This window comes from Typopeltis vanoorti, chromosome 20 (assembly GCF_054136105.1).
Source record: "Typopeltis vanoorti isolate ZY-2024b chromosome 20, IOZ_Tvanoo_1.0, whole genome shotgun sequence".
Classification (NCBI taxonomy): Eukaryota; Metazoa; Arthropoda; class Arachnida; order Uropygi; family Thelyphonidae; genus Typopeltis; species Typopeltis vanoorti.
This window is the reverse complement of record NC_143568.1, coordinates 98,462,551-98,489,211: the sequence shown is the minus strand read 5'-3', so window position 1 is coordinate 98,489,211 and position 26,661 is coordinate 98,462,551. Positions and strand designations below refer to the sequence as shown.

Genomic DNA, 26,661 nt, shown 5'->3' with positions numbered 1-26,661 from the left:
TTCAAATTTGATTCATTTGAACACTTCCTTACACACCCTTCTTTTCAGTATAAAGTTCAATTTTATCCTGATCAACACTAAATGGTGATCACCTCCTATTTCAAATCCTGTGTATACTGTTGTCCTCAAAAAGTGAAAACGTCACTGTTGATAATAACATAGTCAGTGAGACTTTTCTTATTTCTTGCATCTTCTCTCCATCCTACCATGTGGGAGACAAAGAGATGAAAGAACAAATAGATAACAATTGTTCCCAATAGTTTTGTAACAGACCATAAAGCACAACTACCATTGGCACAGGTAGTATTTCTTGCGTTTAGTTCTTTCAAAGTCAGATAGCCTTTTAATGATGGATTTTCAAGTGAGCTTCAGTATAGGCTCTGATTGAAACTGGAGTTTTTTTCCTTCATCCACATATGATAAGCTGTTCTCTTTTTTTTAGACCACTCGTGCATCCTTTTTGGGAAACCATGGCTTGGATATAGGATCTGAATTGTGGACAATGCAGGGAATGAAGGCTCTCATTCCAACATGATTAACCTCTCTAACCAGGTCACAAGTATTTCGATCTGGAGAACTAAAAGAGTAGTCTGACCATGGAAAGGTAGAAGCAAAAATCTTGGAGATCCTCCCACTTGGCACTGCAGTGTCAAAGTACATGAGGTTATGAATGACTGAGAGGAGGCATTCTATTAGAAATGGAATTTGATGAGACTGTGATCTGAATCACCAATAAGAGTGGCCTGAACTGGAAAGAAATGATAAAGGCAGCAGTTGAATGATACATGAAACAAGGAAATTGTAAACCACAGAAGGTCAAAAAGATGAAATTCAAGATTGAGAAGAATTCTCTGGGAAAGAATATCAAATGCACGGAAGCACAAGTATGATTTCTTCTGTCGCTTTTGACAAAAGGAATTATAGGGTGCAGTTTGGATAATTAAGATGGACCATGATTGATATGGCAGAGATTTAGAGGTCAATCAAAACAAGATCAGGCCTGGATGCCTGCAGATATTTCATATCATTTAGGTTTTGTTTACCACAAATGTTGATGTGAATGGGGAACAAATTTTTGTATAATTTATCTATATTTATTTAAGTGTGCTGTTATGTTAATATCCAGTAGGTGAGGAAAAAAAGAGCAGGAGAACATATTATGGGAGGAAATATTCTTGTACATGAGAGGTACAGCCATACAGAGAGCATTCACCCTGCATTATGATGTGGCCTTAACACTACCTCTTGCACACCATTACACAGCATCCTCCAAGCAGGACCTGGTAGCATAGATAGCAACGAGATTATAGCCAACTAATTAGGATGTTTCCTAAATGCATTTCCATCAGGTTCTGGTCCCATATACTTTCTGGTAGGCAGCCTGCAGAACTACTTTTCTGAAACTTGACATTCAATGTGTTGGTTGACAAATAGCGATTTTTGCATATTATCCTTTGTAGCATCCTACAGTCATATTCAATGAGTGTGGTGGTCATCCATTTTGGGTAGCACTTGCAGTTGACTCATTGTGCTTCCATCTCAGTATAGTATATCACTGATTGTTGACCTCGGATGGCCCAATTTGTCGACAATTTACTGAACAGATAGGACTCCTGCAACACAGCATCCTATCACCCTATCTCTCAAATTCCGTCAGTTTTCTTCTCATGCCCATTTCACCTGGACACAGGTGCACTGACTTGGAAGCATCATATTCCTCCAATTTATACCGGCTACAAACATATGTCTTGTTACATGCACCTTGCCCATTGGGGTGGCCATTGACTTCTTTCCAAGCAGTGTATATATGCCTATAAGTGTCCACTTTTTTTTATGCTGAGCCCACAGACACAAGAAGTCACAAAATCTAACCCAGTAGCATAATGTATGATGCTATTGTGTTACGGTAGGAAAGTGATTAGGTGGAATGCAGAAATATGTTAATGTGTTTCTTGAATAACTGGAGGTTGCATTCGTTAGAGAAAATGGGATGAGGAGGGCTGTTCCAAAAAACAAACATAGATTAGATGAAAGAAAAGAAGTTGGTTCTGTGAGTTAGGAGTGAAATTATGCAAGTCATTGGCTATTCGTGTTCTTACACAATTAGAGGAAAGTTGAAGGAATAGTGGTGGCCAGTTCAGCAGAAAGTCACTCATGAAAATACCTGTGAGAGGGAGGGAGAGAGAGATTATGCATAAACACAGAGCATCTATGAGAGAAAGCAGCTGTGTGTGTGTAAAAGAGAGAAGTTATCTGTTGTAGATTTGGGATTTTTAAAGTGTTATGTAAGCAAGAAGTGTTTTTTGAATAAATGAAGGCAAGTTTTTTTGAGGTTATTTTCCAGGATAAGCTTGATGCAAAAGTTACAAAAGAAGTGAAAATTATTTTGACTGAAGATTGAAATATTATCAGAAGTAAGATGTTTCTTCTAAGAAATGAGAATGAACGTTGAGCACTCCGGCATCGAGAAAGAAATAAGAGGAAACCATTTATTGCGACATGCAGTAAATGACTAAAGAAGCAGCTCTTAACATAATTGCATAGGTCAAGATTAAGACCAAAAGATGGTAGCTTGGTAAAAAAAAAAAAAAAAAAAAAAAGTCTATGGCAGACTTAATCAGATGCCTTGCAAATATTCAGAAGATGAACTTTTTCAAACTTTTATTGCTTGTGTCCAAAAGTAAGATTAGTTGAGAGATAATTTGTGAAGCAAAGTGGTAGAATCCATATTGATGATTGAACAATGATTGATTGATGAGCCTATGTAGTGAAGGGGTTGACTGTTAATGACATCCATTATTTTCAAGAATATTGAGATGAGGCCAATGTGACCATAGTTTAATGCCTATTTAGGGACACAATGGACATAGACTTACTTCTTTGCTGCTGGATAGATTCCAGATAAGTATTACATCTTGTTTATGTTATACAGGGTACATGTTAATTCTGAAATTCAAGTTTTTAGCACAATTGCTGGAATACCATCTGAATTAAGAGATTTGGTTTCTTTGAACAGTGCTGACTAGAGGATCTTGCTGGGTTTCATCTAATATAGTAGAGTTGGGAATGTGGTCTTCCTAGGAGTAATCCAGGATATTTCTTAGACAAGTAGTTCCAAAGCTATTTATAATATTGATTGCTGCTTTTGTTGAGATGGTCTGGGATGGTCTAGGTCTGGGAACTGTACAGAAAGATAGACTGGCTGGTGCACTTATAAAGATGAATCTTCGTCTCCTTTGAGATGAGGCTCGACTTCCATACTTTATTAAGACTTCTGTGGAACTACAGTGCTTTCTGTTTTCTTGTTTTAATGTCTGTTAAGGAATCTGAGATGTGTGATCTAAGGAATACAAAGTCCTCTACTTCTTCAAGGTGATCATTTTGCTTTATATAGATGTGCCCATCTATCTGATGTTTTAATATCTTTTGTTTTTTGGGAGTTTATTTTTAGTCCAAATATTTCTGCGGTTCTCCTAAGACTGTTAAAGTGGTTTTGGGCATCTGTAATGTTGGAGTCAATAAATAAATAAATAAATCATAAAAATGGAAGTAGTACTCATTTGCATGTTAGTTATATTTGAGTAATGTTATGAGGCTACTTCAAAAATTAGAAGTTTTATTAAATAATGATTTTCTTATGCAACTAACCTCGTACAGAGTTGCTAATGTTCCACTAAGCATAGTTTGGGAAATAACACAAGAAATGCAACTTTGATCATTCACCACTCAGTGCAGAACTCCAGCAGAAGATGGAGGAACAAAACAAGGCTAGACACACTTAAAGGCTTCACACTTCAAGCACTATTTATGCACACAGGCATTACTTCCAGAATGCTCCTTGTATATAGTTGCCAGTTGGTTTAGTAGTTTTTCTTACATCAGTTGTGTGATTTAATTTGGATTATTGTGTGAGGAATGTCATCTACTGTTTCATTGTTATTAAGGAATCTTTCTTTGCATTACTGTAAACAAATTTTATTCTTTAGCCAGGATCACTTAAGCCCAGAGGATTTGCAAGAGATTGCCAAGAACCAAGGCTTTTTACCAAATTTAAAACGTGGAACTGCTCATGTCTTCACATTTCAAGCACTGGAGGCATTTCTCCATAAGAATGGGTTATCTCATGTTGTCAGAGCGCATGAGGTGCAGCAAGCTGGATTTAAGGCAAGTCAATATTTTTATTTAATAGTTGAAAAATTATAGTTATAAAAAAATGCTTACAGAAAGCATCTTAATACAGAAAAATATTATATCTCTAATAAGATATTAAAGGATATTTAGATTAACATGTGCTGTGATATATGTGATTTCTCATTTATCTGCACTTTGGGGGGGGGGGACTGACTGGTAAAGGCTCAGTTAGAAGTCCATTGAGTTTAATTATTTGATATTTGGAGATGCTACTGACCTCTAACTATAACCCACTTTCACAGAAATGGGTCATTTCATGAAGTTTCTTAAATGTTACATAATATTGAATGACCATACTTTTTTCCCTTTGCAGATACACATCACATTATGACGATATATCAAAACATATTGTGCTTTATTGTGTTCTCCTTTTTGTATCATTTATCTCAGATGTCACTGTGTAGTGTTATCACTTTTACTATATACTTCTGTGGTCTATACTCATGAAACTATCATAACACTGCACTCTCGCATTTACTGTCAAATCTCTTCACACAATTGGCCGATTCTTAGAATGATTAAGTATATTAAATAAATTAACAAAAGGTAGACTTCTGAATAGAGTCCGATCCTCAGCAATAACAGTCCGGAGTTACCTCGTAATCAGGTTCTGGCAATATTTATTTGATCAAGCTGCACCAGCCAGATCCCTAGGTTAGAAATTCCTCTTAACCAAGGAGTAACCCTCAGAAAATATACTGAGTAAATCAATCTATTAATTACTCTTTATTTCAGTTTTATCTCTCTCTTAAAATACTTTAGTTTGCAGTTGTGGTCTCTGTCATATAATTCTTTCCCACTCAGATTCAGATATTAGCAAGCGGTGCATTGGATTCAATTCAAGGCACAAAACAGTTTAAGATATTCGAGATACATTTATTAAATTCCTAAGATCACACATTTAAAAGAATATACTCAATTGGAATTGAGGTATCCTAAGTTATAAAATTAAACATAGCAACTGTAATTCACACAACATATCCAATCATGGGTTAATTTCACAGCACAAAGTTTTGTTTGCATCTTCTAAATATCCTTACTAGTCTACACATACTCTCAAGACAATCACATCAGTAACTTTATAGATCATTACTCATAACAATTCAAACTACAATTCATTCAATTAATTACTTGAGAAATAGCCCTAAGACTTAAAACACTGCTATCCAATATTTGCTAAAGTCCTTTTCTTACAAGTATAGAGTTCTGAAACATAACATCTCTTTTCTTCTATATTACAATATTCCTCTCTTTCTTAACAAAGAATTACAAAAGCTTTTAATATTACCATATTTCTGGAAGTATATTTATTCTGTCATCTTGTCCTTACTTCATCCCACGGAATATCCAGTCTTCTTCTAGATGATTGTCTCACAGGCTAGGCTTGGACTTCATTGTTCTGCCTTTCTTTCCCATCGCGGACTAGAAACAGCATGGCTCGCATCGATCCACGTGGACGTATATGGTGGCCAGTTCCTTCAAGCTTACTCGGAAGGCTACCGATTGTCTCCTCATCTGTTCCTTCGGTACGATGTCGCGAACCAATGGCTGCAAATAGCTACACACTATTGATAAGATTCCGAACTCTCTCATATTCCACAAAAAAATCCCTAGTAGACTACAGACCTCAAGAAGAAAAAGCCAAAAAAGTCCCTAGCAAGGGGGAAAAATCCGTTTTATACCTTCTACCCTCGGCATCCTCTTTTGCACACGTGTCATATATTCTATTTGCATCTTCCTGGAGAACTCCGTGTGCATGCCGCGTCTTCCTGGAAAACATCAAGCGCGTGCCATTCCACACGTAAACAAAAAATTTGCCGTAGGCTACTCGATTCGAGGTTTTCGTTAGTGGACTTTGAACTTCTGTTACATGCCATTAACATATATCTTACAAAGAATACCTTTTCCAATATAAATTCTTACAAAAATTTATGACATCATTTACCTTTAAGCAGTATTACATAAAATAGTACTAGCATAATGATTCATTAAACAATTTGTATCTTTACCTATGTACAAGCATTTTCATTGTTGTTTAGCTAAAACTCATTGAATCCTGAATAAATTATTTCTTTAAGGAAATCTTTTCATTCAAGATCCATCAGAGATATGATTGAGATATAATTTGGTCAGGGATTGTTACCAGATTAACATGGAAGAAATTTTTAATAGAATTGGGGGGGTAGAACAAGAGGTCATCTCTGGAAACCATATAAGGAGGGTGGGAGCAAAGGAGTGAAGAGCAAGTTGTTCTTTGCATGGAGATTGGTTGGTAGGTGGAATGTGTTGTGAATGTAGACACACTGAGTCAGTTAAGGCACAGTTGGATGAGCTTTGGGTGTAATAGTGTGTGCCTCCCACAATGAGTCTCTGACTCCAGGGACAGGTGTTAATAATAATAATGAGCTTTAAGTTTCTGTATCAGCATAGTATATACTTTGACACTCTCAAGAATGCATTGAAGATTGAGTGCATTCTCTTCAATATATTCTCTTTCTACTGCTACACACATCTGCTTGTAGTGGTATCATCTGGAACTAATGCTGAAACCCATTCTTAAAAATCTCACAATGCCTACTTTGTCTGTTGAAGTGAATTTCTTTGAGAACTTGTTTTATGCTTGGGGGGTTGAAAACTGCAGGTGTGTGTGTGTGTGTGGAGGGGAATATGATGGTGATTACTTAGTTTCTGTTTTGCAAGAAGAGAAATAAGCAGGCATTGGCAAGCAGTTGCACATCTAATTCTATACTGTCCTATGTTTATGCTGATATGTACTACCTGCAACAAGTTTATAGGATACTATCATAGTACTACATGAAAAGTTTGCATTAATACCAGCTTCTATTGACAGTTTTCCTCCAAATCAATCTTATCTGTTAGGACTTAATTTGTCTGATCTTATATGTTAGTTCTCTAAGTCACTTCTAACTGCATCAATCCACCTATCATGATCTTCCTCTGAATCGTTTTCCTGCTGCATTGTCATCTAACACCTAAACCTTTTTTTTTATTATTTTTAAGTTACCACACCACCTGAGATTAGTTCTACTCACACATTCCATATGCTTGTAGTTCATACCTAATATCTTCACTTTTAATATGATTCTGTCATTGATGCCATCTGTTTATTCCACTAATTTTTCTGCTAAAGAACTCTCATATCAGAGGTCTCCAGTCTTTGATCAGTTGTTTTCTTTCTTACTCATCTTTCAGATTCATAAGTTAAGATCAGTTTGAACACTGTCTAGTATGTAATTAGTTTTAAATAATTTTTTTATTCCCTATACATTTGTATGTAGAAATGTACATGTTGGGACTTATTTTTTCATTTACAATTTGAATTGTTTCTACTGTGATTTAGTTCGCTGTGTGCTTATCATGGTTGGGATTTGTTCTCTGAGGATGCTGTGTAGAAAACCAGTGAAATATTAATAAGTTCAATAAATAATTTTTTTCTTGGTGGTGTTTATACTGCGAAGCACTATTTATGAATCCACATAAATTTAACTCCCTCACCATACTTATATTACCTTCATCATCAAATTCTTGACATATACCCTCAAGGTATATGTCAAGAATTTGATGTTTTCAAGTACTATCATGAAAAACTTGCATCATTACTAACTTCTTATCAACAATTTTCCTCCAAATCAATCTGTTATCTCTCAACACTTCAACTTGATCAGATATTATATTTCTGTCTTCTAAGGCACTTTTTGCTGTATCAATCCAACTATGTCTTATCTTCCTCTGGGTCTATTTTCTGCCAACCTTGCAGAGAACACTTGTTTTGCTAATCTTTTCTCTTCCATTCTGTTGAAGTGACCATATCATCTGAGATTAGCTCTGCTAACACATTCCTGGATGCTAACAATGTCAAGTTCTTTCCTAATATCCTCGTTTTTTAATATGATATTGCGACTGATGCCATCTGTTCATGCCCCTAATCTTTCTCAGGATGTGGCCTCTAGTGTGGTCAAGTGCTTTATTTATTATTTCTATATTTATTTCTAACCCAGCTCTCAGATCCATAAATTACCATTGGTTTGAACACTGTCTTGTATACAGATAATTTTGTGTTTTGACTAATCTCTCTCTTATTCCATATAAATTTATTCATTTGGCTTCTTACCATACTGGCTTTGGTGATTCTGCTGTTCATTTCCATATTTAATTTACCATCTTCACTAAAATTTGTGCCTAAGGAGGCTGAAATGTTTTACTTGTTCTATAGATTCTCTATTCACGAATCAGTTGATATTTTCAATGTTTCTGCCTATTTTCATACCAAATTAATTACAACAGTTATTCAATTTAGTCAGGGAATCTTGCAGACTTGTACTGGATTTCTTTAAAGTATAACATCACCTACATAAAGTAAAGAACTGAGATTAACATCTCCAATTTTGATATTAGGTCTAATAACGCTTTCTTTCATGAAAATTGAATTTAATGAAAAATTAATTTCATGAAAAAAAATTAAATTTTGTTTGTGTTTATAAATAATAACAATGCTTACAACATGTTAAAAGTTACAGCTTATGTTTTGACATTGATTGAATAGTTAATAATTGGAATTGTTCAATTAATGCTTAGATTATGAAACAGATGCACTTATTTCTGTGAGATATGAAACGTTTATTATTGGTCCATGTGCGTGGTGAACTAATTTTTGTAAATCTTATTTTATTTTGTTAAAAATTATTTATTTATTATAGATACAAGGCTGAATTATGACGAGTGTCACTATTGAAAAAAATGAAATGAATAATATTTTTTCAATTATCGTTACACGAAACAAATGCACTGCGATCTAACGCCGATATTCGTTTGCTGTCATTGCCCGTTACTTCATTAGATACACTGCCTCTTGGGCAGTGTATCTTATGCCTGTGCTCATTATTTCTGTGAGATATGAAACATTTATTATTGGCGCGTGTTCGTGGTGAACTATTTTTTTGTAAATCTTATTTTATTTTGTTAAGATAACATATAATTATTTATTTATTATAGATACAAGGCTGAATTATGATGCGTGTCACTGTTGAAAATATGAAAAGAATTATATTTTTTCAATTATGGTTACACAAAACAAATGCACTGCGATCTAACGCTGATATTCGTTTGCACTTGTCATTGCTATTGCTACGAAACTTTTATTATTGGTTTGTTCGTGGTGAGGATGAAATATTTTTAATAAAGCAATTTTTGATATGTAAATTTATTTATTAATAAATTTGTTACTGATTAGGAAAAAAAGTGTTTTTTGTATATGCAGCACCCCCCCACTTAAACTTTTCACCGGCTACCACTGCATAGTTCAGAAGGCCTGGACGCTGCAAGAATTTTATACCTCTATACTTGAGCATTTCTGGTGGAATATCATCTACTCCTGCTGCCTTTCCACATTTCAGGCTTTTGATGGCTTTTTTTTCTCCCTTCAAGTATGGATATGTATTCCTGATTTCATGCCTATTGAGTATTTTTTACCACTCTTTTCTCTATTTCTGAGCTTTTTCAGCAGCCTCCAGAATATTTTGCCATCATCCCTAATATTTATTTTCTGTGTTCTTACCAAAGTCTTCATATGACTTGTTTAGCTAGTTTTACACAGTGTTTATCTTGCTTACATTTGTCTCTGTATTCTGTAAGAGAACAAGCTGACTTATTTACCAGGAACTTGCGATATGCTTTCTTCTTTTCCTTCACTTCCTCTTTAACTTTGTGTCCACCATGGAGTTCTGATTTTTTTACTCTTGCAGTCAACCTCAACATATGCCTCTGGCTGAATCAGTCAATGTTTTCTTCAGGGCTTGCTACGGAGGCAATTGGAATATCCTCCTTTCAAATTCTCTCAGGAGTACCCAGGCCTCGCATCCATAGAGCATGCTGCTGAAGATACAGGTTTCTACAATGCGCAGTTTAGTTTGCATCTTTATAGCTCGGCTCTTCCATATTTTGTCCATGGCTTTTAAAATAGTTGTTGCTCTGGCTATTCTAATTTTTCTCTTTTTTTGGAGGGGGGGTCCAAGTCATGCGTCATGTGGCATACAAGATATGTGAAGTGTTCCACATTTTCCAGTTGAAATCTGTTTATGGTAACTCTGTTAGTAACTCCTGTTGTCCAAATATCATTGTTTTAGTTTTTTCAAAGTTGACATTTAGTCCATATCTTTTTCCTTCTGTGTATAGTGTTTGCAATGTCCATTCCAGCCTTGCTGAGCCTTCTTCAATCAGGATGATGTCATCTGCAAAGCAGAGGTAGTTTATTCTCATGCCATTTATTGAAATGCCCCCGCCTTCTTTAATCTTATCTAGTGTTCTTCCTAGATGTGTGATGAAGATGATTGGTAATATTGGGTCTCCTTGTCTTGTGCCAAACCAATCTCCAATTGCACCTGCTATCCTGATTTTTGCTTGTGCTTGGCTGTTTATATCTTTCAGCAGGCGGATCAATTTATTGTCCACACCATAGGATTCCAAGACAGCCTATGTTATATTTTGGTCAATATTATCAAATGCTTTTTGGAAATCCACAAAACAGCAGTATATCTTTTTGTTCTTTCTTCGAGCTTTCTTTGCTACTAGTTTTAGTGCGAGTATTTGTTGCACTGTACTTCAATCTTTTTGAAATCTGGTCTGCTCATCAGAAAGATGTGCCTCCATCTTCAGGCGTTCTGTTAGTATTTTCATCAGCACTTTGCCAAGATGACTCATTAATGCAAGTTCTGTAATTGGTGCATTCTAAAGCACTGCCTTTCTTATAAAGAACAACCAAGACCAATTTTTTCCACTCTTCGGGGAAAATATACCCTGATCTCCATATTTCCTTACATAGCTTATGCATTTCTTTTGCAACTGATTCTCCCCCATATTTTAGCATTTCACCTATTATGTTGTCATCTCCAGGACTCTTGTTGCAGTATTATTTAGTTGATTTTTATATAGTTCACTGAAATATATCTTGTTCATCTGTGTATGATTTCGGTCTTGTCCATCAATACTTTATCGTCTTCATCTTTGACTGCTACTAATCTTGTTTGCCACTTCCTATTGGCATTTCTTATAAGTTTGTAGACCTCTCTAGTTTTGTGTTCTCCATAGTACCATTCAATGTCTTTGCACTGGCTCTCCAACCATTTGGCTTTATCAGATCTTGCTGTTTTCCGTACTTCATTGCATTTTTGGCGGTATAACTCATCTGCTGCCTTTGAATTATCTCTTTTAAGTTTCAGTTCTCTTTTCTCTTGTACCAGTTTTAGGGTTTCCTGAGTTATCCATTTCTTGTTGATCTTTTCTCTTTCAGTAATTACTTCCTCTACTGTTTTTTTTAGTACTGTAGTTAGTCGTTCTACTCTTGTATTTATTTATATTTTGTTTTTCACTTGGGGTCTTAATCTTAGTTTCCAATATGTTCTGATATGCTGTTCTTAGCATGTCTTCATTTAGTTTTGAGATGTCTCTAGCTTTTTGGAACTTTCCTTTGTACTTCTGTTTCAGTTTTAGTCTTATATTCACAATCACTAAGCTGTGGTCCGAATCAATATCATTCCTTGGAATGATCTGCACTATTGAACTGAGGTTCTCCATTTCTGGTCTATTAATATCAGGTCGATCATATTCCTGTGTTTGCTATCTAAGGAGCGCCACGTCCATTTACGACGATCTGTTTGTTGGAATTTGGTATTGCAAATCATCAGGTTGTTATCAGTGGCAAATTCCAGAAGCATCTCTCCATGTTCATTTTTTCTCCATATCCAAATTTTCCCATCCTGTGTTATTTTTGTCAATCTTTGCATTCCAATCTCCTCCAATGATGAGTATATCCTGCTTCAGCACCTCATCAATTTCTAGTTGTAGATCCCTTTAAAATCTCTCAATGTTTTCAATTGCACTCTCTGCAGTGGGCGCATATACTTGAATGGTCATGATATTAAATGGTTAGGCACTGAATCTTGCAACCATTATTCTTTCACTAACTAGTTTGTATCTTATCATTTGCCTGACAGGCCTTGTTACTTTGCAGGAAATCTGTGCCTGCTTCATGCTTACTTTCATTTCCTGACCAGAGAACTCTTCCACCATTTGATTCTCTTGACAGTGTCCCTCTCATTTCTGAAGTACCCAATGTATCACATCTGTATTTCTTCATTGCTTCTTGAAGCAACTGCAATTTTCCAGTCAGAGTGTACGGACATTCCGTGTACCAATTGATATTCCATCCTTCACAGGCCTTAGTTTGATTTTTTTGTCTTTGTTTTCAGTAACTGATTTTTTGATTCAACCCTGATTACTCGATTGGGGACGCAGATCTTGTTTGACCAGGCGACACCTGGTGTATGATGTTATATTCCCACAAAAAAAGATAAATCTAGAAGAATCAAATTTAGTGACTTGGGAGAGACCACATGGTGGGCCTGCTTGGTCAGAAAGTCCTTTACTGCGTTACCATATATTGTGGTTCCATGATGCTGGAAGAGGTATCCAAAGGACTGTATAATTTGTCAACTTGTTCATGTATTCTGCCAGTAAGCAAAGTTCATACAAAGAAGAAGAAAAATATTATTTACAGCATCACCATGGAATCTAAAGACTCATCGTGGGAGACCCTAATCAACCATCATACGCACAAATCCTATCAATACTTCTCTTCAAGTCCATTCACTGTCAGGGAACTCGCAACCAATTTTGGCAATCCATTCCACTCGCTCGCTACTCTCCATGCAAAAAATCTGGTTCGCACACCCTACTAACCACACTTACATATTCTACAGATGGCACCTAGTTCTCTATTTGTCATATATTGAAAAATTTCACTTGCATCAATTTTATAAAACCCCTGTCAACTAAACTTTGTAACCCACAAACCTTCAACCTATCCTCACAGGAAGTATTCCACAGACCTCTCACCATCTTGGGCTCTCATCTCTGAATCTTTTCCACCACCTCCTGGTCCCCCAAAAAACTCAGGTGACCAAATCTGTGCACAATAGTCAAGATGTGGCCAAATAGCCTTATAAAGAGGGATAATAACTTCCTTATCTTTACTTGTTAGATTGTTTTTCAACATCCCAGTAATTGGGTGAACAATTTTACCAACTTTTGAAATGCAATCTTTTTGATAAGTCCCATATCATTATTCCCAAGTCCCTAGCCTTATCAATTTCCTGGAAACTAATACCATCAATATAATACACCATATACAACCTTTTCAACCAAAGTGCATAACCTTACATTTTGCAACATTAAATTGACAATCATTATCCTTTGCTCACAATGCCAATTTATTTAAATCATCCTGCAGGATATCTATATCACATTTAAGAGCGGGATATTCAGCAAACAACTGAATATCCTCCTCTTAAATCTTTCTCTATGTTATTGATATACAAATTAAAGAGTTGTGGCCCTCACACTGAACCCTGAGGTACTCCACTAGTCACTATCATTCTCCTAGACTCCACCCCACCATATACCACCCTCTGGTGTCTGTCCATCATCCATCCCTCTATCAATGCTACTAGCTTCATATCCATTCCCATCCTCTTCAGTTTTTGTAATAGTTTTCCCATGCGGTATTCTGTCAAATGCCTTGTCAAATCATAAACAAAGTCGAGCAGTATCACCGTGTAACCATCTCCTTTATCCATTCTGCTGTCACTTTATTTTAAAATGTGAATAAGTTACTAAGACATGACCTATCGTTTACAAAGCCATGCTGCTCACTATAGAGCAGTGGTCGCCAAAGGGGTCAATATAACATTGTTAGGGGTCGACAGAAAAATATAAGCCATCATTGTATGGGTAATATTTAATTCGGTTAACTTGGATTACCTCCATCCTGAATGACAATGCAATTAAGACTGAATCGTGGGAACAGTGACATGAATAGGACTTGTAAGATGGAGCAAGGTCATGAAAATAGTTACGGAGGCCAATCAAATAGGCCAAAATGATGTATTTACCAATAAACGGATGTCGGTGGTTCCCGCCCGGCCAGCACATACATGGTTGAAGCTAGTTTCAGTCATGTTAATTCCATTTTAACAAAACAAAGAAATAAGCTAGATATAGAATTCCGTGCCGATTTAAGGCTGAAACTTACTAATTTTGAACTCAACATTTCTAATCTTGTCAAGAGTTACGAAGCACACCCTCACATTGCCAACATTAGTAAATTGTATACTAAGTTAATGAAAGTCTTATTTTCATTATTTAAATGAAGGGGATATTAAATCCCACATTATTTCAAAGCCAAATAAGAAACTCAAAGATCAGAATCAAAGAGTTTCATGCCGAATCTGGGATTTAATATCCCCTTCATTTAAATAATGTTACATTGCCGAAGTGAAGCCCATTGGCTCTTTTATTTAAGTCTTATTTTCATATATATAAGGAAGATTGTATTATTGTTATTTTGTTATCTAAATTAAATTTTATATATTATTTATCCCTTCTATCAAATATGTAATGTTAAGAAGGACGTCAAAAACAAAAACATATCCCTTTGACATTTAGCCAATATAATAATATATATATATATATACACACACATACACGCTATATTATACATACAATAACCGCTGTAACTATGAAATAAACAATCTAAAACCTCACATAAGCATCTTTTTTGCTTGTCTTATTATAATTACGTAATAGTAAAATAGAGGGGGTCGATGAAAAGTCAAGAAATTCTTGAAGGGGTCGATGGTCAAAGAAGTTCGGTGACCCCTGCTATGGAGTATTGTATCCCTATCCATCCACTGTTGTACTTTACCTTTCACCAACTTTTCCAATACAACCACTTCTGATATATTATTTGGGTCTGTAGTTTGTTACCTCTGTCTTGGAACCATCTTTATGCAATAGAGTTAGATTGAACAACTTCGTTAGAAGCATTGCAAATTCTCTTGCACATTCACATAGTACACAGGATGATATGCCATCCAGTCCCACTGCTGTTTTCACATTAAAAAAAAAAAAAAAAAATATTTTTTAATATGCTGAACACGTGTTCATCTACCTCAATGTTGATATGCATCTCTGTAACATCTGTAAAATCATCACCTCAGGGATACACCTTCATAACATGATCACTCAGCAACTCAACTATTTCTTTTGGTTCAGTCACCTGCGAACAAGTGAACATTTCGCTGTTAGCTTTTTTCATTTACTTAATAATTTCTGCTAGCTGATTCTTGTAACCCTTGACCTCATCTTATGTGTCTTGATAAATGGATTTATGAGAATTACATTGAAAATCTTCCCATATCAATTCTTTATATAATAAATTTTTTATATTCTTTATATAATAGTTCTTTATCCACTGCCTGGTTACTATTTCCTTTCTCTCTCAACCCAGAAAACCAGTTTCAACTGTTTATGATCCGATACTCAGATCATAAACAGTTAACATAAACAAAAAAATTATCATAAACAATTCTATCCATGTAGTTATTTGAATTCAGCAAGCTAAAAATAATATAACATTTTTTCTATACTGTGAATAACACCATTTTGACTCTCAGTGGCATGATTATACAATTCGGCATATGGTGGTCTGCTAAAATTTAGTAAGTTTCTGCATCTTTGAATAAAAATCCTATGATTTTGTTAGTGTTAATTTATGAAATATCATTTTGTTACCTGTAATTTTTTCCAGACACTGTATAATTCATAGCCTGTCATGGGGAAATTGCAGCATTTTAATATAAGATAACTTCTCTGACATCTTCCTTTTCCAATTCCCTCATGTTAGATGCTGCGTCATGTATGAAGGAGAAAACAAATATTCAGAATATTTTGGAAATTTTTTAAAAAAGAAATTATTCTGTATTCATTCATTAGTACCACTAAGCATTTGATAATATGCAGCATATGGAAAGGTAACCAAACTCTTGCTTATTATGTACATTTTAAATTAATTTATAGGTTCATTTGAAAGGAAAGCTCTTGACAGTGTTCTCGTCTTCAAAATATTGTGGTGGATCCAATGAAGCAGCTTGCATTTTAGCTGATCGTCACAAATTACGAACCATTCGATTAGATACTTCTTGATTTTTCTGTTTTAGCAAAGAGGTATTAATGTCATCATATTTGGTTGAATTTCATTTTTTTTTTTTTTTTTTTTTTTTTGCTTGTATACATACATATAATGAGCATTCCATTTGTATTAAATTTTTCATCTGCTGTAAATATTACATCATTGGTATATGCCCGTTATCAGTAATATTATTACCATAGGATAGAGCTGATATCCTATGACAGTGATAGGATTGTGGAAATGGATTAATTTCCAGTGAAATACCACCATCCCACTAAAAAAAAATTGCCATTATTATTCTTCTAATAGAGTGCATTGTAATAAAAAAAATAAAATAAACTGTATGAAGTGCAAGTTTTAATGAGAAAATCATCTGAGTGGTGATGAAACATTTTTTATACATCCACAAATTAGAGTATTATTTCAGTTCATTTAATATCTCAAAAACATTCTTTTCATATTCTGTCTAACATTATACACTTGTGTTGTGATTTTGAATTTAGTTGAATCACCAGTTTATAATGGAATTATTGAATTGTGAATAAATATTTTACTGTTAGTTATAATTTATTATACAGAATTATTAAACTTATTGATCATTTTGTGCAGAAATAGTGATTCAGAATAATTCCATATTCAGTAGACTATTTTTTTTTGAACATAATGGTTAAAATTTTGATGCATTCCATTGTTGCAGGCAGTGTTTTTCTGAAATATACATAATATTCATTTTTATACTAATTACGAACACTTTTAGTAACAGATATTTCAAAATGTTAAGGTTCTCATTAAATTTTATTATGTGCATATGAGAGGGAAAAAATCAATATTTTTTTTCCCCTCATATGCACAGGTTATTGATTGGTAGCTGTTTTTTGAAGAAATGAAAAATTGTTCATACTTGGAAGGGAGAGAGGTTTGAAGAAAATCTAAAGTAGTGATTTCAGAAATATTAAAGTTTAAAATTATATGTAATTTGCTGAAATTGTCTCAAAACTAATGTTGTTCAGAGGCAAACAGATTTGGTTTATCATATGACCTGTAACAATTTGCATGTTTGTTTTGCATTTATAATAAGCAAAATACACACACCAAAAAAAAATCCCTTTGTGTGTGTGTTGTAAATAAAAATGAGTACATTTTCTTTAATTGTGCCATTTTATCAAAATAATGACTAAGCATTATTTTGATTTTTTTTTTCTCTTTGGATATTTTAAAAATTTAATTCTTCCAGACTAAATTTTTCTATTTCTTCTCTTTATTATTTTTTTATTTATTTATTTTATTTTTTTTATTTTTCTTGCAAACCTTTCTTAGTTTACTTAATTTCGGAGCTTATTCATTCAATTCAGTTTTTCATTAGTTCCCATGTAATGTCAGTTTAAAACTCAGTTTAAATTATCAAATTTTGAAATTTTATTTCTTGTTTCTTTGGCATGTTAATATCGATTAAATGTTTGTTTGTAATTATGATACTAATTTCTTCATGCAGGCCAAAATGTGTAGATAGTACATTAATGGTGCAAGAGATAAGTTGCAGAGGGAGGGGGGGAAAACTGACTTCTTAATGGTGGGTTTAATTGGTATTTGAAAAATTCATATAAAAAAAATTACTATAGAGAATAAAAAGATATGAATAAAAAAAATAAATGGAGGTTTTCTGTTGGATGATAAGTTGTTATATATGCTTTAACATGGTTAGGGGGGAAAATGCATAATGATTCAGTTCAGATAACTAGGTTAACTAGATTAATTATTACAGCTGCTCTCACCTGGAGAGAATTGGAGGCAGCAAGATTTTTTCCCCTGAGATCTTAAGTGTTTTTATTTATTATATTATTTTTTTATTATTATTCTATAAGAAAAGCAGAATATAATGCCATTAACAGACATGACACACAAGCCTCATAGCTTTAGTTGCTTAAGGCCATAATTTCAACCAGTCACTCTTTCGATGTGCCACACTCCCAGATTTTTTCTGATTATCCAAAAATATATGGATTTATCTCCTGCTGTATATATTGAAAAAAGAAAGTAAAAGTAAGATGCCACTTCATATTTCTACACTTACTCTCCTATTAAAAACATTATCCCTCTGGATAGCAGTGTTTCTCCTTCCATTTGTGATAACTAGTTAAACATTTGAAATTATTGTATTTAGCAAACATAAAAACTAAATTGTTTTGTTTCTTATACAAATAGTGGATTCTCATTATAGTAAACACTGTAACAAACTCTCTTGCTATCTGTGAAAAACTACCAAAACTCCATAAGCACAGAATTATTTGTGAAAGAAATTCATATTCAAACAATTCCTGCAGTCCATTTAAATTTGCTATAGCAAAAGTCAACTGCAGTTATATATTGAATTTCTTTTAACACAGTATTATATCTATGAGGTTTTAGGCAGGATTCTTCAGCAGATTGTTATAACCCTGTTTGCTATAGTGAGAACAGACTGTATTTCTGTATTTATTAATAAGCACTTATGCAACAATCTATATTCGACATATGGCACTACATCATAGATTTTATAATCTTTTATGCATGGAGTTGATATAAAAAAAAAAAAAATTTAAATATGAATACGATGCAGTGTGAATTAAAACCAAAATATATCTATCGTGATTTTTATGCTTTTCAAATATCAAAATTTTGATAATTCTTGACTATTAATTTATCAGTTTCTAAAATAATGAAAACTTGAGAATTAGATAAAAACAGCACTTGCTGGTTCCAGTTACTCTACACAGAAAGTATAAATAAACTGTCCATACAATGAAACTTATTGCTATCCTTTTAGTTTCATTGCTATCACATTCCAGTAGTGTAACATTAAAAAAAAAAATTTTTTTTCCCTTCTAAATTAAACTAATGTTCAAAAAGATGTTCCAGGCTTGTTATTGAGGATAAGTATGAAATAATTTTCTTAACATTCCTGAATGGCATGAAAAGCAGCAGTGTTTAATTTGCTGATATTAGATGTTTGGAAATGTTTGTTTCTGCAGTGTTTGTCATTTGAGAAATTTGGCACTTATTTTTCATAACTATGTTCACAGTTTAATTTTTACGGGGTTGTTTTTCCAACTTCTGATAGAGAGGATATTTTCTCTCCAATTTTTCCCTAAATCTTTTAAATATGTGTGTATATTTAAAAGATTGAGAGATGTGTATATTTATAGCAAGTATTATTTAGATATGCTAAGTTAAATTATTAATTTCAGAGTTCTTAATTAGAAATAGTTGAAACTGTGTTATTGTGAATATAGTTGAGCATCTGAAATATTCTTAACTTATGGACAAGCTGGAAAGGTATGGAAAAGGAAAATATTACACTCAATATTTTCAGGTCATGATAGCTCTGACCAAGTTCCTCTTTAATTCTGTAATTGGGCTGGCCCATCCACTGCATGTGAGAAGCTTCTTATGTAACGTCAAGATTCTGTTCTTTCACCTGTCTTCTGAATCATACTTATCACTTTCTTTCTGTTTATCAATATCTGGAGGTTCATCGACTACATATCTGATGTAGTCGATGAACCTCCCCTCCACAACAAGGATTACTCTAAATCCATCACCATTCCCTACATCTGAGGCACCTCGGAAAAAATTACCAAAATCCTAAAAAAAAACATGACTACCTCCTGTTACAGATCATACAGAAAACTGGCATCCCTTATCTGCTCCACTAAAGACCAACCACTTCCCCTAGACCTACCTGGTGTATACCAGGTCCCTTGCAGCTGTAAATTGTCTTACTTTGTAAGACAATTTACGGCTGCAAATTGTCTGTAAATTGTCAAACAGGCAGGACAGCAAATATCAGAATTTTGGAACATAAGGACTACATCCGTTTTCACAAGTACAGCCATTCTGGTCTTGTAGACCATGCTCTGGATACATGCCACAGAATACGGTGGAAGAAAGCTGCAGTAATACACCGTAGCAAATACAAATTCGAAAGACTATTTATGGAATCAGCCTCAGCCCTAAGAAACTCTCCAAACATCAACAAATTTGGTTGTATGAGACTGCCCCAAATTTGGGAGGCTTACATCAGTAGACCTTCAGCCCAACGGCCAAGAACACCTACTTAGCCCGCTAGGGGGCACCATCAGGACTTTTAGGAAAACAATAGCTTTGTCACTTCATTCTCAGTTACTGTGTTGTAGTGCCTACGTGCACGTGCCTTTTTTTTTTGTAAGTTCCTTTTGAAGATGGCAACGTGATGTTGCCGAAATATTGGAAATATTTATTAAAGTGTAATTTAATTTATATTCGTATCTACATTGTCAATTCCTAGTAATACATATCTGATGGCAATATTTTTCACTTTATATTACAGAACACATGCAATGTAGAAACCTTAAGATCTTACTGAAGGAAATTAACTAACTTCTTTGATGCTAATCTCCACACTTTGCTCCATTTGGAATGATAACATAGAAGTAGATTTAAATGCATGCTGATTAGAACTATCTTGCAGTTTTATAGAATGAACTCACAGCATTTGTGAATAAATTTAGACAAATATAAAGATATTCCAGCATTAAAAAAAAAAAGATTACACAAGAAAACCAGTGAACTTTGGCTTTCTTACACAATCTATCTTATCAGTTTCCTATCATATCATATCATATATGATATGATAGGAAACTAGGGTACATATCAGTTTCCTGATATGTACCCTAGAGGTGCACAGGTTATTACGACAGTACTGTGTGATTAGGGTTACATTATTACTAATCTCTCATCAACAATTCTCTTCTAAATTAATCTGTTACTTGTCAGAACTGCATTATTGTTTTATCTAACATTTTGGTTTTTAAGGCACTTCTGACTGAATCAATTCATGTCAATTCACCTAGATCTTGGTCTTTTGGATCTTTTTTTCTGCCATCTTGGCATTAAACATCTGTTTTGCTAACCTTTCCTCTCCCATTCTGCTTAAGTGACCATACCACCTTAGATCAGTCCTGCTCACACATTCTTGAATGCGAACAATGTCAAGTTCATTGCTGATATCTTTATTTTAATGATTTTGCCACTGATTCCATCTCTTCAGGTCTCTAATTTTTCTCACAAACCTCATATCTGTAGTCTCTAATCTTTGATCAAGTACTTTATTTCTAACCTAACTCTCAAATCCATAACTTAAATTTAGTTTGAACACTGTCTTGTATATTGCTGATTTAGTGCTTTGGCGTCTGCACGGTTAGCCGAGTGGCTATGCTCTTCGCAACCATATGCCTGAAAAGGAGTGTCCTGGGTTCAATTCCCGTCACTGACATGAGGAGCTTAAGGATCTTTCTTAGACGTAGCCAAGTTAGCCAGTCTTGGGCATGAACTGCAGAATTTTTCTCCCCAATTTATGTGGGGTTTTTCCTCCCGCAAGCAGGCAAACCAGCCCCATGAACACACGCATTTACAGAAATAAGACACACTGGGAGGTATAGGGCTAGCCACCTTATCCTCGGGACAGGTATGGCTTAGAAGGGCAAAAGATAGCCCCATAACAGGCCACTAGGCCTAATACATGAAGGGAAGAAGTGTTTTGGCTAATTTCTGTTATTCCATGTAAATTTATTCAACTTGCTGCCCATCATACTAGCTTTGCTTAGTCTGTTTATCTCCATATTTAATTTGCCATCTTCACTAAAATCTTGTTCTACAGGTTCTCCCTTTTGTTTAGGAGTATAATATAATCTGCAGAAAGCTAAGTTTGATATCTCTGATTCTAATATCAAATTTAATGCCACTTTGTTTCTTAATGCAAACCACATAGATGAATAAGAGTAGAGATAGTGTGCATCCACGTCTCGCACCTGATTTTACATCAAACCATCTTATATTTTCTCCAATTTTATCTGCTGACTACAACTTAAATATAATATACACTACGTACACTATGTTAATGTAGTGTAGTATATGTTATGTAGTGTTAAATATAGACTATGTATTGCTATGTATAATGATCCATATACTCCAAATAACTATATATGCCCTTTCCTGATCAACAAAACTTAAGTACAGATCCTTGTTATATTCCAGTGATTTCTCAATTTGTTGTAAACTTGAAAATCTGATCTTGACAAATTCTGTTTGGCTTGAATCCAACTTGTTCTTTGAGTTTCTCTTCTCCAATTTTTCTTAGCCTCTTCTCAAGTATGCTTATATAAATCTTACCTGGAACATTCAGTAAGAAAATTCTTCTGTAATTCTCATATTCCCCTTATAGATGGGAACCTTGAGAGCTCTACTCCAGTCATCTGGAATTTGACCTTTCTGACCAGGCTTTCTGAATGATGTAATGCAGCCAGTACAAAACCTTTATACTTCCATATTTGATCATTTCTGGTTGGATATCATCTACTCCAACTGATATATGTTAGCTGAGAGATGATATCTGCTGGATTATCATCTCTGAGCAGCCAATCCAAAAGTTACTTTGAAACTCATTTGAATTTTCTCTCCCTCTCACTTTTTTTCTTATCATTCTAAGCAAACCTACTTACTTAGAAGTTTATACAGGTACTGAGATTATCAGTCCTGTCAAAATACCAATAGCAACAAGGGTTCTCCCTAAGAAAAACTGAGCTGAAGACATGATAGAGCTATCATTCATTTTTTTTCCTCTAATTTTTTTATATGTACTTAGCTCTCTAAAACTGCTTTCTTCCTGTCTCTATCTTCCATATTTCTGTGTTTTTTCCCTGTTATAATCTCATATAGAGGACTAATAATGATTTGCAGATTAGTATACTTAGAGATCAGTTACTGTTCTGTTTTTTCCCCACCTTCAAATATGAATTAATATCTTAAAAAGAATAAGAATCGATGAATATGTGCATGCCTATCTTTTATATTACTGAAAAACCTTTTTCAATTTTTGTTTTATTCTGAAAGTCAATTTTTTTTCATTTTTCACAATCTGTGTGTTTGCATTCACACATAAAGGAATTATAAAATATATCAGAAATACAAAGAATGATACTGATATCCAGAAGAATCATTGTTAGATATTATCAAATGCCATAGTTATATACTTTTTAAAACAATTTAATACTTGAACTTATTTCAAGTTTCTAAAACAATATCAATTTTAACATGAATTTCATGGTAAAACAGCTATGCAGTAAAAAACTATATAAAAAAGACAAACTTCAAAATCCATAATATAGTCAAGTTTTAGAAGTCATCTTTCTTTCTGCCACACTCAAGTTCATTATGTTCCCATGATTCAGTCTTGAATCAACCGAACCTAGTTTCATGCTATAAATTTTGGATATATGATCAGTATGTTTGCAAGGGATTCATTATACAATATTCTGTGATATTTTGCACACTATTCCTACAATATGGAATCATCATCTGTAAATACACAGCAGATTTTCTGCTCCTGTAAGTGATAAAAGTTTGTCCCAGGAAAAAAAAAAAATGTATATAAAAACCTGCCTGGTTGGCCAAGTGATTAGCGTATCCGCTCTCCAGCCAAAAGACTGCAGGTTCGAATCCCGCCATGGGCATGGACGTTTGTGATTGTCTGTGAAAATACTAGTAGTTGTGGTTGGTGGTAGATTACGAAAGTAGTTGCGGTTGGTGGAGTAGTGGAGACGGAGAGTTGTAGAGTAGGTATCCTCCCTCGATGCGTCTTTGGACTTGCTGGAGGTGTTATGTAATAATAATAATATTCCTTTTTTTGTGTGTGTTGTGTATGTTATTTTTAACCTAAAAAAGAAACAAATGAGGTAAGAAGAATAAATGCCTTTTAAGCATTCATGGAACTACTGCCATAATGAGCCTTTCTGTGGATGTGATTTTTAATTGAGGATATTTTTTTTGATGGGAATATTATCATATGTAACAGCATAATTTTGAATTTAAGTACCATTTGTCTTAAGCAAATGCAAAGTAGGAAACCTTTCAGTGATTTAATTTGCTTGCATTTAGTATAGTATATATGTCTCTAATATTGCTAGTCACATCCAGTGCCATAACTAGCTTTTCATGAGCTCTGTGCAAGATTTTTGGCCCTCCCCCCTTTTTTTTTTTGGAAAAAAAAAACATACGATAGAAATAGAAATTTTTGTTTATAAATAAACTTTGTGTACATAATAAATATGCAGTATATTTATAAATTAAAATAATTATTTTTATTGCACTTTTCTTGCTTCTTCAGCAAATTCATTAATCACATCATAACTTCTTTAGCAATATTATATTCTATTGAAAGTATGGAAAGATTGGATAATCTCTCTTGTCTGATAGTAGATCTTAGATTCTTGATTAATTTTAACTTGCTAAAACTCCTCTCACACGAAGCACTGGAAATGGGAAGAGAGCTGAAAAATATTCAGAGAGCAATACTGATATTTGGAAATGACTCATTCCAAAATCATGAAGAGCCTGTAGGATATCAAGCGGAGTTTTGAAAGTTTCCAAGCTTCGAACTTAAAGCTTTGAATTTCACAACTGAGCTCATACATACTTAAATCTTTACTGTACTAATTAGCCAAATCTGCAGCCAATTTTTTGTAAATCAGCAATGCTCATCAATTCTAAAAACAAGCCTGAGAAAACAAAAATGATTATATATATAGTTCTCAGTTGTTCTAATGCCTATCTGTTTCAGATAGTAGAATATTCAAAACTCCATACATGTGCATTTTGAATAATTCTTGGATGTCATAATATTTCATATTTTGCATAAATTTTTCTTAGAGTTTTTCTTCCGTTTATTAAGAAATCCAATTATATTGATCAGTTAATTTTTAACTTTAACCAGAAACATTACAGAATCGGCCCCCACAGCAGGCAAAATTTTAAATTTAAAGATGAAATATAATACTGATTATATTTTTGATAGCCCATTTCAGGGTCCCTCTTAATCTTGGGCCCTGTGTCTGTTCACCTGTTGCACCTGCCTAGTTACAGCACTGGTCATATCAATTTCATATTTAGATGGTTTAAAGTTTTGATAATTAATTTTATAGATAGAAAATTAATTAAGAAACTGTAGTGAAATTATAATATAAATTAAAGATACCAAGAAATTATGTTCTTGGTTTAATCCTTTATCCAAGTGTAAGCAAACAAGTTTGCACCTGAACTATTTTCAGGACTGGGACAACTCATATAAAGAAGCTAATGACTTCACATCACTTGCCTTAGTATCCTATAATGCAAAGCACATCTTCTTGTGGACGTGTATAATGCTATTTGTTATGAAAAGGGTCACTATCCAGACTGGTTTCAACCTTTGAGGTCTCATCAGTACATATGATACTAAGGTTGAAGTAATTCAGAAGTCATATTTTCATATGTTGGTCGATTGGTAGAGCCTCTGCTACTAATGGCTCAGTTAAGTAAGTTTGAGCGCGGTTAGTAGTTAGAAGGGGACCAATCGTTCGATGCTGTTGGCACACTCTCCCTCGATGAGTCTTTGGACTCCCTGGAGGTGTATAATAATAATAATAATAATATATGAGTAGCCAAAAGTTGTTGCACCTTATTATTAAATTACTCTTTATTTATTGATAGTTCTTGGTATCTTTAATTTGTAGTGAAATTGTTGAAGGTTATATGTATACTTAAAGGCCACTTAGACAAGAGATTGATGGTTCACCCTGTCCACAAAGTCTGTGAAGATCATAGATCAAAGGTTGTTCCAATCTACATTGGAAGATGACATTTTGTACTTTATTCATATATACATTTCTTGTGCCCATTTGAAGTGTTGAATGTATTGTAGAAAATTCCAGTTATCACTTCAGCACTAAAAATTCTTGTGCCTTACATTAATTCATCAAGACAAATGGTTTTAAATGTATAAACATATTATCTATCACCTTGTTGACTGGCTTTAGGTAATTTGGCTAACTTTACTATATAAAGTTTCATATAAAGGACTCTCACATAAGCTTCATATTAAAAAAAAAAAAATATATATATAGCAAGTTTTTGCTATGTCTGCTTATCACTTCAAGCTGTTCTTGTGATTACATTAAAATTAATTGTACTCTGTGTGTTATGTCTTTAACTACATCATTTCTATTTAATACTTTATTTTTGTACTGGTTATCAATGTTCACACACACACACTGAGTGATTAGTTTATTAGGTGCATCCATTTATATCAAGTATTACACCTAGTCTTGAATCAGCTTAATTGAGATGAACTCCACTGGAGTGCTGACTCCTATGGATTCAATAATGGACTAGTGATCCCTGTCACAAAAAAAGCTCATCTTACTTTTTCCTACAGATGCTAGTATTGGAAGGCTTAAATGTGTGCCAAGTGTTTCCACATATTTTTCCCACCATCAGCTTAGAACAAACTAGTATCTATATTGGTCAGACCAAGTGACCTCTTTCTTCTCCATATGTCCTACATGAGAAATTTTCTGCTCTTTATAACTATAGTTTCT

General features: G+C 34.0%; 1 protein-coding gene across 6 annotated transcripts in view; it reads left to right on the top strand.

Annotated features, from left to right (window-relative positions):
• LOC150095701 (uncharacterized) overlaps positions 1–17,294 on the top strand; it is a 336,276-nt gene extending 318,982 nt beyond the window's left edge. For all 6 annotated transcript variants that reach the window (XM_090409978.1, XM_090409975.1, XM_090409976.1 and 3 more), the window contains 2 exons: positions 3,987–4,164; positions 16,123–17,294. In XM_090409978.1, the coding sequence (XP_090266104.1) occupies positions 3,987–4,164; positions 16,123–16,248 (304 nt within the window). In that variant the 3' untranslated portion in view covers positions 16,249–17,294. The remainder of the gene's footprint in view (positions 1–3,986; positions 4,165–16,122) is intronic.
• The last annotated feature ends 9,367 nt before the right edge of the window (positions 17,295–26,661 follow it).